Consider the following 16632-nt stretch of genomic DNA (forward strand, 5'->3'; position numbering starts at 1 on the left):
TTGAACAACTCAGCCACAGACACATGAACTCCAGCCATATCTTCGAACATCCCAGCCACAAACACAACAACGTCAGCCCCGAGTTTCTATATCTCTTCAATTTTTCGTCATCCAATACCCAAACACCTGAACAACGCACCTACACCTACGGCAAACTACGTACGGCCCCCAATTTCACCCATTGCAGGACGGAAATTAACTACAAGTTGGTTTGTAGTTAATTCTTACAGACCAGCTTAATAAAGTGATATTTTTTTATTAATACAATACTACTAAAAAAATATGTGAGAAGTACATGCTATATATGTGTGTGTGTGTGTTTCTCATGATAAAAGACAGTTAACAATTTATTAGACACAGACCTCTTACAGATAAATGTGACTTTCTTCTACCATCAAGTGATTCCAATACTCTGTGTGGAAGAAGAACAATTCTAGTTTCGCCCTTAATACAACAAAACCAAACATGAAAATCACTAGGGATAGTACACCTATTGTTCTTCATAAGTAAAATCGGGCTCTGCTGGTTTATGAGGAAACATCGGTGGGATTCTCCCTTGCACCCTTGCTAGCTTCCGTGCACTATTGCTCCGTAATGTGCGAAGTGCATTAGAAGCAAACCGTGCGGCGTCAATAGAGGCACCTAAACTTGGTGAGCTCCCACCGCTCCCACCAGCCTTGGCCAATGCATCTTGCAACATATAATTGCCATCTGCCCGGAGAGACATTTCAAGCTTCTTCTTCCTATAGCGGTACCAGGCTGCCTGTATGAAACCAGCTGCCCAAGTCTTCCATTGCTGAGAGCAATATCTGAAAGTATGGAGAGCTTCTTGCTTGCCGTAAAGCCGCCGGAATAGAGTGGCTACAAACTTCAAGCTGTCCGATTTTAGAGTAAAGGCTTCAACTTCTGTAAGGGCTTGGACAATTCTTGTTGAGATGGGAAGATAAGATAAGGAGTGGGGATCCAGAGCCCAAGTAAGAAGTTCTTCGCCACAGAAGTCACCAGCATTAAGATAATAAGTGTTGACGAAGCCCGCTCTTCCACCAGTGGTTGTCATGGTCAATAGTTTCCCTCGCATGATGAAGGACATCTCAGTAACTGTTTCTCTCTCCCAAACAATGTAGCTGTTCTCTGGGTGGAACACCGGCTTGAGACCGTCAAACAGTTCATCCAACAGTCGTTCATCCATCTTTTCAAACATCGGAACCTTAAACAGATCCAAAAAGAAAAAATTAATAAGAAACGAGATCGAATAATTACTGAGGCCGTGCATAAGAATCCAACTTCAAAAAAAAAAAAAAAACAAGCAGACAATGGATCCACAATTCCTAATGGCCATTACAATATATATGTGGCTTATAGATGCGGGATATGCTTCTTGAGGACAAGTGTGCACTAGCCATTAGATGCTCATGATACATCCATATATTATATATAGCACCATGCTCATTATAAGATAAGACAATATTGGTAAACTGATTGTAGGGTGCTGTCTCTCCATCCCTGCTAATTTTCTAAAGGAAAAAGGCTACTCATGAACAAGCCTGGTTAAATTTGACTCGATTATTAAATGGACTAGCTGTTTATATATAAACACAAAATTATGTTTGAATATTAAACGATATAAGCTCATATAAAACTTGGTTCGACTCGACTAATGTTTGCAAACAAGCTCGTATAAAGCTCGATCAACTCAATTCGTTAGCTCATTCGTGTGTGTGTGTATATATATATATAAGCATAAATACAAATCTTATAGTTAAAATATTATGATTGTAGTAATGTAGCATATAAGTATTAATAGTTAATTAGTTTAGTTATATATATATAGATATATTTATATTCATATTAAATAGTTAGTACTTAGTATACTAATTAATTGAAATAATTTATGTTTTGTGTGTGTGTGTGTGTGTGTGTGTGTGTGAGATCAGAAATACCATAAAATGGCATAGATTGAGCCGCAAATCTACAAAATCTACCACATTTGCCGCACCATAAATTAGAAAGTTACATGCATAGGTAATTTAACTTTTCATGCATTTTGTATAGTCATTGTTGGCATTTCCAAAACTATGGCTGCTTATGTCCATGTTGAGCATTTGAAAATCTTAGGCTTCGATCGTTTATTTTGCCGTTGGCTGGCAAACTCTGCCGACTAGCTAAGACTTTCGGCGAACTCCAATGGCGGCTTCTGACTACCTCCAGTGACCTTCAACAGCGGCAAAGAATGAACTCTGAAAGATAGTGCGTGCGTAAAGGAATAGCTCAAACTTAAAACATAGTTTATGAAAATAAAGAAGAGAAATTATTTTACGAAGCTAGCTTAACCGAAAATGTTTTCAATTTAACCAAACTTTTCAACTCGTATCAAACACCAGCAAATAAAGAAAAGGTTTTACATTAAAACAAATGGCGCTTAATGTAGCCGTATCAAATGACCACAAAGGAGTCCAATAAGCTCCTCTGGTTGTTTCCTCATGCGTTTTTCAAGAGTTGTGTTTCAGTCGTCCATTATTTAGTCAAAATGTTTGTTGCACGAGATTAGGATATGGGGGCAAAAGTTGAATCTTAACTTAAGCCTTTAAGCGTATTGACTTGCAATTTCTTTTGCAGACTTAGTTGGGGAGAAGTCCCACATAGAAGAGCCAAGGGAATAAAGGCGATCCCACAAGAGAAAAGCCATGAAGGTAATGTCGGTCTCTTCATCCCACAGCGAAAAATTAAAACAAAAAAAAAAAAAAAAAAAAAATTTCCTAAAGAGAACTCTTATAAGAAGGAAGGTAGTAGTGAGGATGTGAGGGCTTTAAGTGTGAGACCAGCCTCTCGGTGGAAATGGAAATGAACTAAAAAGGAGCCGGTTTTTTTAAAAGGAGGGGCAGAATTTTCATTTTTACTTTTTTTTTTTAGACAATTATACCCCTCCTTTTAAAGGAACCGGCTCCTCTCCGAATTCATTTTGAGAAACACGAGTTCACATCCCGGTTACATTTCTTGCCCTAAAATTTTAATCACTTGTTAAAAGCAATAAAATGTCAAAATAACTCAAGCTCGTTTGTTTCGTGATTTAGTAATTTTTCGTTCCGTTTCAATGAGACCATATGTGTTGTCACCAAGCTAAAGATTGTGAATAACTATTTCATTTCACATTTTTTCATTGCCAATAATAGGTATTCATTTTCTTTTAATGGAATAGTCATTCTGCATATTAAACAGGCTCTAACTATTTTTCTCGATCATACTGACTTAAGCACGACCAGCTCTTGTGCTTATATTTTTCCTTTGCAGCTACCTCGTATCGCTACCTCAGCCCAAGATTAATTGTTCCTACAATATCTCAAAGGGAGGAGGAAAAAGGAAGGGGGCATGCAGGGGGAACTTACTCTCCTTAGTAGTGGCCAGTACATACAGCGCATAATCTCCTTTGTAATTTCTTTGGGAAGATGAGGGAGAGGACTCCTGGCATCAATATCTTTATTTTCTTCTATCATGCGTCGTACGTGAGGCCTGACCTGCTGTATTAAACTGAGAGGGAGCTGGTTTCTGTGCATCCACAACTCTATGTCTTGCTCCTTAGCTTTCTTAGTGGCTTTCATAGTCTCATTTGTCTTTTCATTCTCCAACCACATAAATGTCTCCAATTGCATGTAAATCTGCAATGGGGCCACTTCAATTTATCAAATTCTACTAATAAATTATTATTTATTTCAAAACTTAAGCAAATAGAATTTAATCAATATTTTAAAACCTAAATATAGCTTTTACCTTCACTTCACACAAATAGATTTTCTTAGAATTAACAGTAATGGAAGATTAAAATAAAATAAAAAATAGTTAGCAGAATTATTAGTGATTTTTTAACTAATTTCATAGATTCTCACAATAATTAATTCACTAACGATTAGTATGTTTATAAAAAATAAACTATCATGATATTTATTTCATATAAGGAATGAATAAGTTAATTGAAGAGCTCGTAAATAAGATTAATGCTCCGTTTGTTTCGGTGTAAAATGATTTCTGGAAAATGATTTCGGCATTTTTCGGTGTTTGGTAAGGGCGAAAATAATAGTCAATCGGAAAATGATTTCTGTTTGACCAAAAATGCTTAGTAAATTTCAAAAAATGATTTACGCTTTTTAAAAGTGTAAATCATTTTCCGAAGACGTCAAACGCGGTCGATCTATTTTAAACGGCACAGTCGACCTTCTTGTTCAAACAGCTGACCACCATCGAAATATTGCTGGTATCGGAATCCGACAACATCCTGTTAATGTCGCCGGAATCTGGCGACGGAATCCGGCCACCTTCGCCGGAATCCGGTCAACCAAATTCCGGCGACCAATCTGACCGGAATCCGACCATCTGGGCGGATTTGGCTAGACCGGCCGGATTCCGGCAATCTGACTGGATCTGGCCAGAGAACCGGATTCCGACCGGCCTTGGCCAGAGAGGCCGGTTCCCGGCCGGCAAGCCAGATCTGGCCAGATCCAACCAGCCTGCAGGGATCCGGCCTCTCTAGCCAGAATCCGGCCACTTTCGCCCGAATCCAGCTATCCCAGATTCCGACGAAACTGTCTGGATTCTAGCCTTTATCTCGAATTCTGGCTATATTAACCGGAATCAGGTAAAAATGGTCAGAATCTTGTCGGTCACTGACCGAATCTCGTCATCGATGATTTTTATATTATTTTATATTAATATTTATATGTTTTGAATAAAAATTAATTTTTATAGGTTAATATGATTGAATGAAAATATGAAAAATATTTGTGATTTTCTGTACGCGCCAAACACCGAAAAATGCTTTCAGCGAAAAATATTTTTCAGAAAAATGACTTCCCTGAAACCATTTTACGACGGAAACTATTTTACGTCGAAACAAACGGAGCATAAGATAACCAAACTTGAACATTTAATACTCGGCTCACCTCGATTACAGCCCTAATAGTATATTTAAAAATGACTATTTTTTATTCTTATATTTAGTAGTTAAGGAATTTTTTTTTTTTTTTTTGGGAAAAATAAAAAATTAGTCCCCAGGTTTTTACACGTTTAAAAAGTATTCCCCTATATATATATAATAATAATAATAAATAAAAAATAAAAAATCACTCCTAGGGTTTATTCACTTTAAAAATTCACTTCCTCCATCAACTTTTTCGTCCAAATTGCTGATAAGAGTTTCAGTTGCCTCAGCCAATTGCCAAGTTATCCCATCATAATTTTTTGTGAACATCCGATCATCTTCAATTTTTTTTAAAAAAAGTTAAAAAAAAGAAAACCTCCACTGTTTTTTTTTTTTTTTTTTTGAGGGGTGGTTTGTTCTTTTAAATTTTTTATTTTTTCCAATATTATTATTTTTAAGGGTATAATTGGAATTTCATGAAAAAATATGGGTATGATGTGGACAAAATTAACTACAAATTGGTTAATTTGTAGCCAATTCCTACAAACCACTCTGATAAAGTAATATCTACTCCTAAAGCATGTGAAAAGCACTTGCTTTCTTATTAATGCTAATAAAAAAACATATATTTCTCACATGTATGGGAGACATCACTTTATCAAACTGGTTTGTAAGAATTAACTACAAACCAGTTTGTAGTTAATTTCTGTTTGTATGATGTGTCCGCTTTATTATATGGTTGCATGTGACTTGACAATTGGTTGACATGGCAAAAAGTCAGTCAATAATTTGGACAGAAAAACTAATGGAAGAGTGATTTTTAAAGTGGCCAAAACTTAGGGAGCGATTTTTTTTAAAAAAAATAAAAATAAAAAAAATTCTAAGAAGCAATTTTAAATGTGTGAAAACTTGAGGATCAAATTTTTATTTTCTCTATATTTTTAAACAATAATTATGAAGAATTAGAACTATTAATTATTATAGAACAAAGTTGGTTCCTAAACTAAATTTATTACAAGAATTATTATATAACATAATTTTGACTAGCTATAAAAAGCTATTATAGCTTTGAGCTGCATGGTTGCATTGTCAATAGTCAATCCATAACATCTGCATTGAGCTGCATAGCCTTTTTAATCCTAAAACTTAATTTTTTTTTTGGATGACGAAGAACCCTCTAAGATAAAGCTTCTTCGTGAACCCACCCTTGAAGGTTAAAACTCAAACTCGTGAAATGCGCCCCCACCACACGGATTAGGTAAGTCACGACTTCACAAAGGGGCGTGGTTCTAATAAATTATTTGCATCGAAGAGGATTTGAACCTTAGACCTGATAGGGATAACTATCAAAGTCTATGGCTTTCACCACTTGAGCCAACCCCTTGGGGTTATCCTAAAACTTAATGTTGATCTCACGCACTAAAAAAGATTTTGTTAAATGAATGTTTCTTGGCCATTCTATTTATTGATAATTAAATAAATAAATAAATCAAAATAATTAATCTTAAGGAAAAAACAAAATCAAGCAATGTTTCAAGAAAACAAAATCAAGATAATTAAGGAGGGGCATTAATCTTAGAAAAGGAAAAAAAAAAAAAAAAATCAATAAACAAACAAAATAAGACAAAAGGCAGTTACAAAGATTATGATGGGTAAGTGTGAACAACCATACAGCTAGGTTAATCTTCAAGGTTAGCCTTTTAGATGACTTATCCAAGTACTTAGCATGTACATGCTGTGTTCTACGTAGTAGGCGTATAGAAACCATCTTTAATGCTCACATACAAAATTAAATAAATACGGGAATGAATCTTTTAAAATATATATATATATGTTGAGTACCAAGTTACCAACCTGCAAATTTCCGATGAGGTACAAAAACAGTAGCAATCCAGAAATACAAATAGAAACTGCGAAGAAGTTTTCCCAAAAAAGCGTACTTGTTTGAAGGTTTTGACCGAAAGAACTGCAAAAATTGGGGCAGCAATAATGTATCAGTAATTATTAATATAAATTAAGACTAGAGCTAGCTGTATGTAGGGCTCAACATACGCAAACAGAAGCCTAGATCACAACCCCAAAATAACAAAACAATAAACAAAGACCATCATCTAAACAATGAGAGCTGTACATATTATAACGAAATTTCAAATTTGAGCTGCAATTAAGCTACCAATTGAAAAATAAATCTCAAATTTCAGCTGCAATTAAGCTTGGCTTATCAAGGATTGCTTCTCTCTTCCCTTTTTTTTTTTTCTTTCTTTTTTCTTGTGATTACGACAAAACCATCTGAATAAATGCAATATAGTCTTACTTTAGAGAGAGATAGAGAGAGAGAAGCAATGTAGGAAATGCACTAGTGTGGCAGTGATATTGCACGAATTCCTGTTCTATCATATTGTCCTCTGCATGGTTCAACAAATGTGCAAAAACAACCGAAACTCTTCATTTTTAGAATTTACACTATCTCAATATGATATGTTTATTGATGACAAGCATATACAAATAGTTGTGGAATAGCTCAAAATTGTTGAATTAATGATAAAGCTAGCCTAACATGCTCATACCTCAAATTTCGTAGGCCCCACCAGAAGCAATGCGAGAACTTTGGTGGAAAATTTGTGGATGCTATGATACCAGATTGAAGGGCACCAAGGAATATACCAAAATCAAAGAGGGTAATATTTGGTGGGTTTACTGGACAATAATCATTTAAAAATGTGTAATTTCCTGAACTGTGATCACATCTAAAACCAGTACTTGGGGTACATCCAATATGATTTTCACAGGCTATTTGCCAACAATTTGACTCCTGTTGGATAGAAAAAAAGTACCACAAGGCACCCAATACCTACAAGACCAGCAAGTCTCTTAAAGATCAGTAAATTTACAGGTATCCTAACAAAAAATAATTTAAAATAATAAAAGAAGGTAAGAACTCTGTAAATATGACAAAATACTAGTTCCATTTAAAAGGAGAAAAGGGGGGCAGGGGGGAAGACAGTAATAGTAAATGATTTTGAAAATGTGAATATAAATGGTCTAGGTTCGAGGTTAGTCAATGCGAGCCATGGAAATGCTAGAGGAAGTAATGCACGGGCATCCTCTATTGCTGGATAAAGCTCTAACCCTGCATAGATTAGCCATACAGGCATCCTAAACTTTTTATTGGAAGAACGTTTTGTTTACATCCTTTTAACAAACATTGGATTTTAAGTGACTTGATGCAGCTTTAATGGGAGAAAAATGATAGCCCATGTTAAATGTATCTCTTTTGGGTGAGACAAATACTTCTAGAGCCTGAGATACCTTCTCAAGCAAAAGTTTTATTTGCTTGCTTATGTTTTCTAATATGAAGCTGTCCCCAGCTATTGAGAGCCCGTCATCATATCAACTCAAGTACTCACCACACACGAATAACGTATGTGTTTTTGAGGTAGTTGTAAAAACATGTATAATCCATGTAATTGCAGATTGACAAATGAAACAATTGACAATTAAAGTGGTAACTACTTTTCCCATGAATATAGACTTTCTGGAAGAAAAACTTCAGTAAAACTGTAGTGCCATTGACTCTGTTTGGAATGAAATGATTGATAGAATCAATTGAATTCTATTAATGGAATTCAGTTTTGATTCAAACTGGAATAAAGTGACAAAAACTTTAAAGGATAATATTGTGGGTGGAAGGCTTAGGACATAAGGACCAGGTCTGGTTTGCAATGGGGGCATCAAATTCATCACCCATTGCAGCTCTCCATTCAGGTGACTTGGCTGCTTCGGAGTAGCATGTAGGTTCTGGTGGAAGAGAAACACTGGCAAGAGCACATAGAGGGTGCTTGGTGGAATAGAAGGAAGTGAAATTAGGGAAGGAGCGAGTCCTTAAGTTACCTGTTTTGGAGCGGGTGAGCATGGGATCGGTAGAAACAGGAACTAAAGAGGTCTCAGGTGGGGGTGAAAGAGTAGATGATGCATTATGATGTGAAGAAGCCTGTGGAGAAGAAGCTGAAAAATTAGGAGAAGAAACCTGTATATCAGGAGATAAGTCAAGGGATGATGCAGAGAGTGAAGTATCACTCGGCAGAGGACAAGGTGTGTCGGGTAGTGCAATAGAGTTGGCTGTGGGAACCTGCTGTAACTGGACAGAAGAAGAAGATGAAATGTTAGAAAAATCTGGAAAGGAAACAAGAATGACTGAACCTGTAGTGGCAGGAGTGAGGACACCTTCATTTGCTGGAAATCGGGATTCGTCAAAAACCACATGCCTTGATACCATGAAAGGTTTTGAACTTGAATAATTTCATTGATGTTCAGAACAGTATATATAGAGGATTAGACTACATGTAATCCTATCTAAGTTTGAAATTCAAAAGTGTATAACAGAAAATATAATTCAAAAATACAGAATATCCTATCTCTAAGTTATCCGTTAGTTAGAGAATGTTTGAATGAGTCTTCAAATGAATTTGGATGTGTTGATGAATCTGGACATGAAGTTGATGCTGCACGTGTATGAGATGAGGTGGCAGATATATCATTTACACACCGCTGGGGCGAGAAAAGAGGAGAGAGGCGAGAGACCCAAAAGTACTTCAATTCATCACCTGTGCCTTGGGTACTAACATGGTAAATGCAGATTTTCTTACTTAAATTTCCAGTAATTATAGTGCATTAGAATTCTACCTAGCTAGCTCCATGTGGTTGAGGTTTTCTTCTTGGGAAACATCATTTGACTGTTTTAAACCTTAACCAATAAGCCAAAAAAATCTAGTTTTCTCCCATCTACATAAGTCTCATAAGCCACGATTTTCATAAGACCTAGAGGCTATTTTTAATTATTCTTAGAGAGGTTTCTAACATTGTTAAGCCTTAAATAGTTTATTCATTCTCCTTGTTTTTCATCAACCAAACTACATAGAAACTTTCAGCCACCAAATTTCTGGGTTGTAGCGGACAAGTATTAGAAGAAGACCAGAAGTTTTGGAGCCATTACAATGGAGGTGAAACGGGTCATTTGCCCAGGTTGCAGATTGAGTCTTGAGTTACAAAGGTTTTGAAAGTAGATCAATTCATAACATAAATATTCTATAATGGATACCTTTGGGGTTGGCTAATCCTCAGAGTGATTTTACTTTTAAAGAATTCTTCAAAAAATTTCTTTCATCACCAAATCCTTCTTAATTTTATTTTATGCTATATTGGATTATGGTGACTTTTTTTTTTTTTTTTTTTGAAAAATTATGGTGACTTTTAACTGTGTTGTTTGTCTTAACCATTGATGAGTTTGCTTATCTAAATTGTTACAACTTGAAGTCTAAAACAAAGTTGTGCATTCACATGTCATAACCTCTCATTTAAACTTGTAGGTTTTTAACAAGTTTCATAAGCATAAGTTATAGTTATAAACGGATATAAATTAGTTGCACAATGCATGAGTTTAATTCATTTGAAACCCAAAATAACGTTATTTTTTAAACAAACAAACAAAACCTGGATAAAATTATAACACTTACAAAAGTAAAATTGAAATATGCAACGGAAAATTCAAGATGAGGTAAAACGAATATCATTTTTTTTTTCTTTTTTTGAAAAAAAAATGAAATTAATAATAAAACTTACATGACTAGCAAGGATATACAGAAAGAAGTTAAATGCAGCTTCAATCGATACATTCCTTGCACGTTTGTTGCCCAACCCGATAAGCATTTTCCGCGAGCAGTGGATTCGCAAAATTCTTGGTACATATTGCAAGACAACCACAGCATTCAATAACTTCCTTGTGTCAAAAAAATTCGAGCTTGTCTTCTTTGAGAAAATATTTGGAATTAACACCTACACAGAATACAATGATCAAGTGTCTGTAAGACCTATTTAGGTATTGTTTATTAATACCAGATATTCTTTGTCCCCATATTCACATCACAAAAACTTCCTTAACGTATTATATTACATCCGGCCCACAGTGTTTTATATAGTGATAAGTGCACCCAATGCAGTGTGATATGTTATGGTAACACAAGGTATACTTCCACTGAGACGCTACTGAAATTCTCATGACTTGTATCACAGATGTATCAAAATAGTCACATTTACAGCCAAATTATTAATTACTTCATAATTGAAACTTCTCCTTTATCAGAAAGTAGTGAAGGGATTGAGATCATGTGCAATACATAGAGTATTGAGAGGAGAGGCAAACCACCCATGTGGCCAAGGAGGTGGTTCGGCCACCCCTCAATGGCCAATTTGTGTGTAGCCGAATCACCCCCTTGTTCATAAGCTAGAGTGGTTTGGCAATCCCCAAAGGCTGGTTTGGAGCAGGCTAACTACCCATTTGGCAATAAAAGGGTGGTTCGGCCACCCCAACCACAACTCTTTGCACTCCAAACTACCCTTTTATTATTTGCTATAACAATATGGGTTGTTCATATTAAGTAAACAATCAAATAAGAGAGATTGCATTGGTGCATTACTCTAGATCTCAATTCATAGTGAAGAGTAAGATTTTGTATGGGTGAACAAGTTACCAGAATAAGCCTTGAAAAAAAGTTCATCCAAACATTTCTACCGAAGCAAATTTCTGAATGCAATGCAAATTACAAATTTGATCAAAACAAGCACCCTTGTGAAGTTGTATAGTATTAATTAATTCTCTAATAAATTTTTTAAATCGTATTCATAAAAAATAAAAATAAAAAATTTAGAAAAAAAAAAAAAGAAAATAAAAAGTGACTTTTCTTTTTTTGTGTAATGAAAAAGAAAAATTACGGGATCATGTATCTAGGGTTTCCGTAGCAGTTATACAGGAATAAAAACCTCTACATGACATTTCTCTTTGGGAAAAAATTACAAATCAAACCTAAAGACCAGTGGTGTTTTAATTAGTGAATTAGAAATCATAGCACTCACGATGTGTGTGCCTACTACGTTGAATTACATTAAACTAATCCAAAATTAAACTTCAAAATAACAAAGATGAATGCAAACCAGAAGATGCTTCTAACAAATAAAGAACAAATAATCATCCACAGAAACAAGTTTGATCAAAATGGCTTGCATCACCGTAGTGTTGCAAGAAAGCTTAAATTTGGTTAGATTTTATCAGTGTCAAATTTAGATATATACTTTTCAAACAAACAACAAAAGAATTAAAAGGTAATTTTAATTGTGATCTTACATATAACCAACAATTTTAACATGGGGTCACTTACAAGTAACTCTTTGAAGTAACCCCCTGGCTTAAAGGAGCCAATAGGACTAAACATCAATAAAAAGCTTAAATTTTAAACCCTAAACCCTCCCATGAATGTAAATAGAGTAATTCTAGAAACCAAGTTTTTTTTTTTTTTTTTTTGATAAGTACTAGAAACCAAGTTTTTATCTCACAACTATCACATAATACTGACATGGCAGTCTCAACTAATCCTTGGATCAATCATTATTTAAAAATTAACAAAAAAAAAAAAAATCAAGGATTGGTTGGGACTGTCATATTAGCACTGTAGGATAAAAATGTAGTTTCTAACATTACTCTTATAAATAATAGTGAGTGTCATATAATCTAAAACAATCAAACACACGCTTACCAAATCATAAGAAATTGAAATTTGAAGAGCTTGTGTAACATAAAATAAGTTTCATTACAATTAGGCAAGCATGCATAAGTATGACAAAACCAAGGAAAAATCATAGAATCTCCCAAGCACCTAAACTTGAAAGAATACTCGATGAAAAAAAAAAAAAAAAAATCTTGAAAAAACAAACACAGAAAAAGTTTGAAGCATATACAGCTCCCTTACCTGTGGGAGGGGAAGAATAGCGAGAATGTCCATTAGGAAGTAGGACAACAAGTACCTCTTTGCTATTTTCCAAGAATCAGTGACCACCTCATTTCGTCCAAGTGCGTGTAAGCTCTCATTTTTATAAGGACTAATAAATTGCAAAGTGATATTCGCAACATAAATCATATCAGTGAGCAATCGCAAAGAAATAGCAATGATCTTTAGTCCCTTATCGAACGCCACGCACTTGTTATCCTTTTTTATCACGGGAACGTACAAGAACAAAGGATCCAATGATAAAGCAATTGCGCACGACGTTACAAACATCATATTCCATCGTCGACAGAGCCACCCCTCTGGGTGAAGAATTGTCTTTTTCGTTGTATCAAATCCATCATTCGATTCATTCTTGGGAAATTGCCACTGAATTATATCCTGATCCCTGGACAGAATATAACAAACAAATAATCGGATTATATTCATTTCTTCTTGTTAGCTCCTAAAAGCCGCTCTAAACTTATTTAAAAAAATAAGCACCCAAAGAAGTCATCAAAACATAAAAGGCATAAAAAGCAAATTGAGAGTCCTTTTAGCCGGTCCTACACTTCACTTCTTGAAAAACAGATCTCATTTTCTCTTTCTACTCCTCGCTCCCACCCTATTCCTCCTATTCTGGTTTTTCTTTTGTTTGTAGGTATTCTCCGACCAGATCAGCAGTTGTGCCTCTTCGCTAAGCATTCGTCCATCTACCTCTGTGTTATGTCGTTCATCTATTTCGTGGCTGTTGCTGCTGTTTGCTGGTTGTGTTTTTGCTTTGAATAAGAGTTTTCTTCTCTTTAAATCTGTCATCGTTGGCAATCTATGGGATGAAGGTTAGTCAAGTGTGAGGGATTATCTCTCACGGCATGTTTAAATAAATTTTTAGGATATTTGGCTACCATTGGCTTAAATCCAGTCTGCTCGGAGCAGATCTGTTATTTCACTCTTTTTGTACATAGGTTAGCGGAAAATGAAAGTCATAGATACACCTTATTGTAATAATTTTGTTTATATCTATGACTTTATAACCTCATAGCATGTAGCTATGCGTAAGAACTTTATTTTCGTGAATTTTTTATCAATGAAATACTCAAATCTTTCGTTAAAAAAAAACTTACGTACAGTATATATATGCGTTCTTTCATACGACTTGTTAATTAATACTGACAAAAAATCACATAACCATTTATGTGGGAAAAAAAATGATCATAAATGTGGCTAGGTAAATCTTTTAGTTGTTACAAAAGTAACATATAATGCTACCATAATGGTGCCTTTAAGTCATACAGAATCAGTTTAAAATGATAATTATCATATCAATGTAGAGGTAACTATATAGATAGTTAGTACATAGGAAGAAGATGAAGAAGATGCTAACCTCTCCCCATTCTCTTGCTGACGCCAGCGTTGTCTCATAGCTGACCTTATCAGTGATATAATGTCCAAAATGAAGAATCAACCTCCAAATTATTAATAGACCCACAAACTTCTTTTAGTACCACAAAAAAGCTGAATTTCAGTTCCTAAGAAAATGGAAAATTGATTAGACACACAATTTTTCATCTATTCTAAGTGCAAACTCCCCATATATATTGTGCACCATAGGCATTTTTTCAGGGCAGAAGTAAAAATAAGTTTTAACTGTCAAACTGTGCCGCTAGACATGATAATGAAGAAACAAATATTTTTTTAAAAGTACTTTTACCAATTTCAATAGAAATGGTGAGACCGTGAGAGCAACAAAACAATGCCAGACATTAGATGGATATTTAATTGGTAAAAGGAACCAAAAAAATAAAATAAATATATATATTTGAAAAATAAAAAACATTATCAAACATTGCAATATATAGCATGTGGGAAGTTAAGAAACAAAATTTTAAAAAAGGAAAAGATAAAAGTAAAAAGTAAAAAGTCCAACTTGAGTATACTTTACTAGTTGATAAAAAGTTGTTAGAGTTGTATAAGAGTTGTGTTAAGAGTTGTACAACAATCATTTCTCCTTCTCAAAACCCATGCAGTAGAGTTTGAGTTCAACTGAGCGGAAGAGTCTGATTTGTATAAACCGAGGAAACCCAATTCTAGAGATAACTCGTGAGATTAGAATCCTATTTGGTTGTATGTTCTGTAAAGTTGTACAATGTAAATTGATGTAAAACACTGCAGTTATAAATAGAAACAACCTCACGAACCCAGGCAACTGGGTTGAGGCTTTTCATCAAATACTTTGTGCGTGTTTTCGTTTACGTTGAGACCACTCATGCATGCTACACATCCAAGCTAAAGACGATTAAACAATATCAGTTCTTTTTCTTTCATTAATGTTTATTAAAGAAACAATGTCCAAATTGAGGGATCCACCTCCAAACTATTTAGACCCCAAACTTCTTTAGTAACAAAATTCCTAGAAAATGGAAAGAAAAAAAAAAAAAAAAAAAAAAAAAAAAAAAAAAAAAAAAAAAACTTTTTCAGTGCAGAAGCAAACACATTTCACCGTGAAACTGCACAGCATAAGTGATTATCAGAATTACGTATACCAAATATAATAAGAGAGAAAAAGAATGTGCATCTATATAAGAGTGAATTGAACCTGATAAAACCGACCGACCGACCGACGGAGACCAGGTTTTGGACAACGCAAAGAGTGTCGGAGAGTGGCTTTGCTGTCGTATTTTAGAACCGTGCAGATTAGATGCAAGGCTTGCAAGTCAACCACTATCGAACATCGATACTCAAAATAAAAAGAGTGTCCCTCGTAGTCAAATTTGGATCCTCTCCGATTCATTTAATTTGGAAAGCAATTTGGATGCTTTCCTGAGAGTGTCCCTCGTAGTCAAATTTGGATGCTTCCCTGAGAGTGTCCCTCGTAGTCAAACTTGGATCCTCTCCGGCTCATTTAATTTGGATGCTTTCCTATTCAAATGAACCGAAGAGGAGGGAGTTAGTTAAAATAGACGAGTAAATTCGTTTAAAAAAAATATGAAATAACAAATTTGCCCTTCCAATGAAACTAATTGGCTCTTTTGAACTGGAGGCTGTATCAATCGCCTAAACCCCAATTAAATAAAGCTTCAAATAGTGATAGAATAATTATATTTTTTTTATAATATATATAAAAATTAAAGCCTAATTATGACAAAAAAAGTTAGTCAATACTTTTTAATTAAGGCTCCAATTATAGTAAAAAAAATAATATTATGACATAAAAGTTAGTCCGTGCTCTTTAATTAAGGCTTCAATTACTATAAAAAATAAATACAAAGAATTGAATTTCAAGATATAAGGAGGAAAATAAAGAAAAATTGAATGTTACATTAATTGTACCCCTAAAACAATTACTAAACTCATAATTTTACATGAAGTTAAAATTAAGACTAAATTGTCCATTAAAATAATTTTTAGAATGAAGTAAATTAAATTCTACATAAAAAGAATTATATGTAGCTCAACACAAAATATGACATCTGTTGAAATTAAATATTTCATAACAAAGATGAATTTTGCAAGTCTTTCGGAAAAAATCAAATATTTAAATATAAAAAATGCCCCACCTAAATTTGTCGCATTAGGCCTCAAAATCTATTGAGCCAGCCCTGCTCGTAGTCTTACCGCAACAAAGTAAATCCCCACTCTGAGCATTTCCAACAGATTAGATAATAATAGCTATATCTTTACTCCAATAGATTAGTTTCAGAGTAGGTAAAATATATTTTTTGTTAAGGGTCTGTGTAGATTTACGATTTAAAAAAGTGATTTTTTTTTTTAAAAAAAACTCAGTTAAGTGTTTGGCCTTAGAATCGCAGATTAGCATTTAAAATTTTACATTTTCAAAAAAGCAACCCTATGCATGTGATTTGAAAATGCAGTTTTCTAATTTTTTGTGATTTTGTTTAAAATCGCACT

At 34.4% G+C, this 16632-nt stretch overlaps 1 protein-coding gene across 3 annotated transcripts; it reads right to left on the reverse strand.

Annotated features, from left to right (window-relative positions):
- Positions 1-329: 329 nt before the first annotated feature.
- On the reverse strand, positions 330-15645 carry LOC133883091 (cyclic nucleotide-gated ion channel 1-like). 3 transcript variants are annotated; one of them, XM_062322296.1, is made up of 8 exons: positions 15320-15645; positions 14108-14252; positions 12764-13132; positions 10529-10643; positions 7477-7760; positions 6764-6875; positions 3384-3653; positions 330-1207 (listed from the first exon to the last, which is right to left on the reverse strand). In XM_062322296.1, the coding sequence occupies exons 2-8, from the start codon at positions 14143-14145 to the stop codon at positions 491-493; spliced, it is 1905 nt and encodes a 634-aa protein (XP_062178280.1). In that variant the 5' UTR covers positions 14146-14252; positions 15320-15645; the 3' UTR covers positions 330-490. The 3 variants fall into 3 exon arrangements, with proteins under 3 accessions (XP_062178280.1, XP_062178278.1, XP_062178281.1); XM_062322294.1 differs by having other exon boundaries at positions 10529-10741; positions 12709-13132; XM_062322297.1 differs by lacking the exon at positions 10529-10643 and having other exon boundaries at positions 12709-13132.
- Positions 15646-16632: the final 987 nt, after the last annotated feature.

This window comes from Alnus glutinosa, chromosome 12 (genome assembly GCF_958979055.1).
Source record: "Alnus glutinosa chromosome 12, dhAlnGlut1.1, whole genome shotgun sequence".
NCBI lineage: Eukaryota > Viridiplantae > Streptophyta > Magnoliopsida > Fagales > Betulaceae > Alnus > Alnus glutinosa.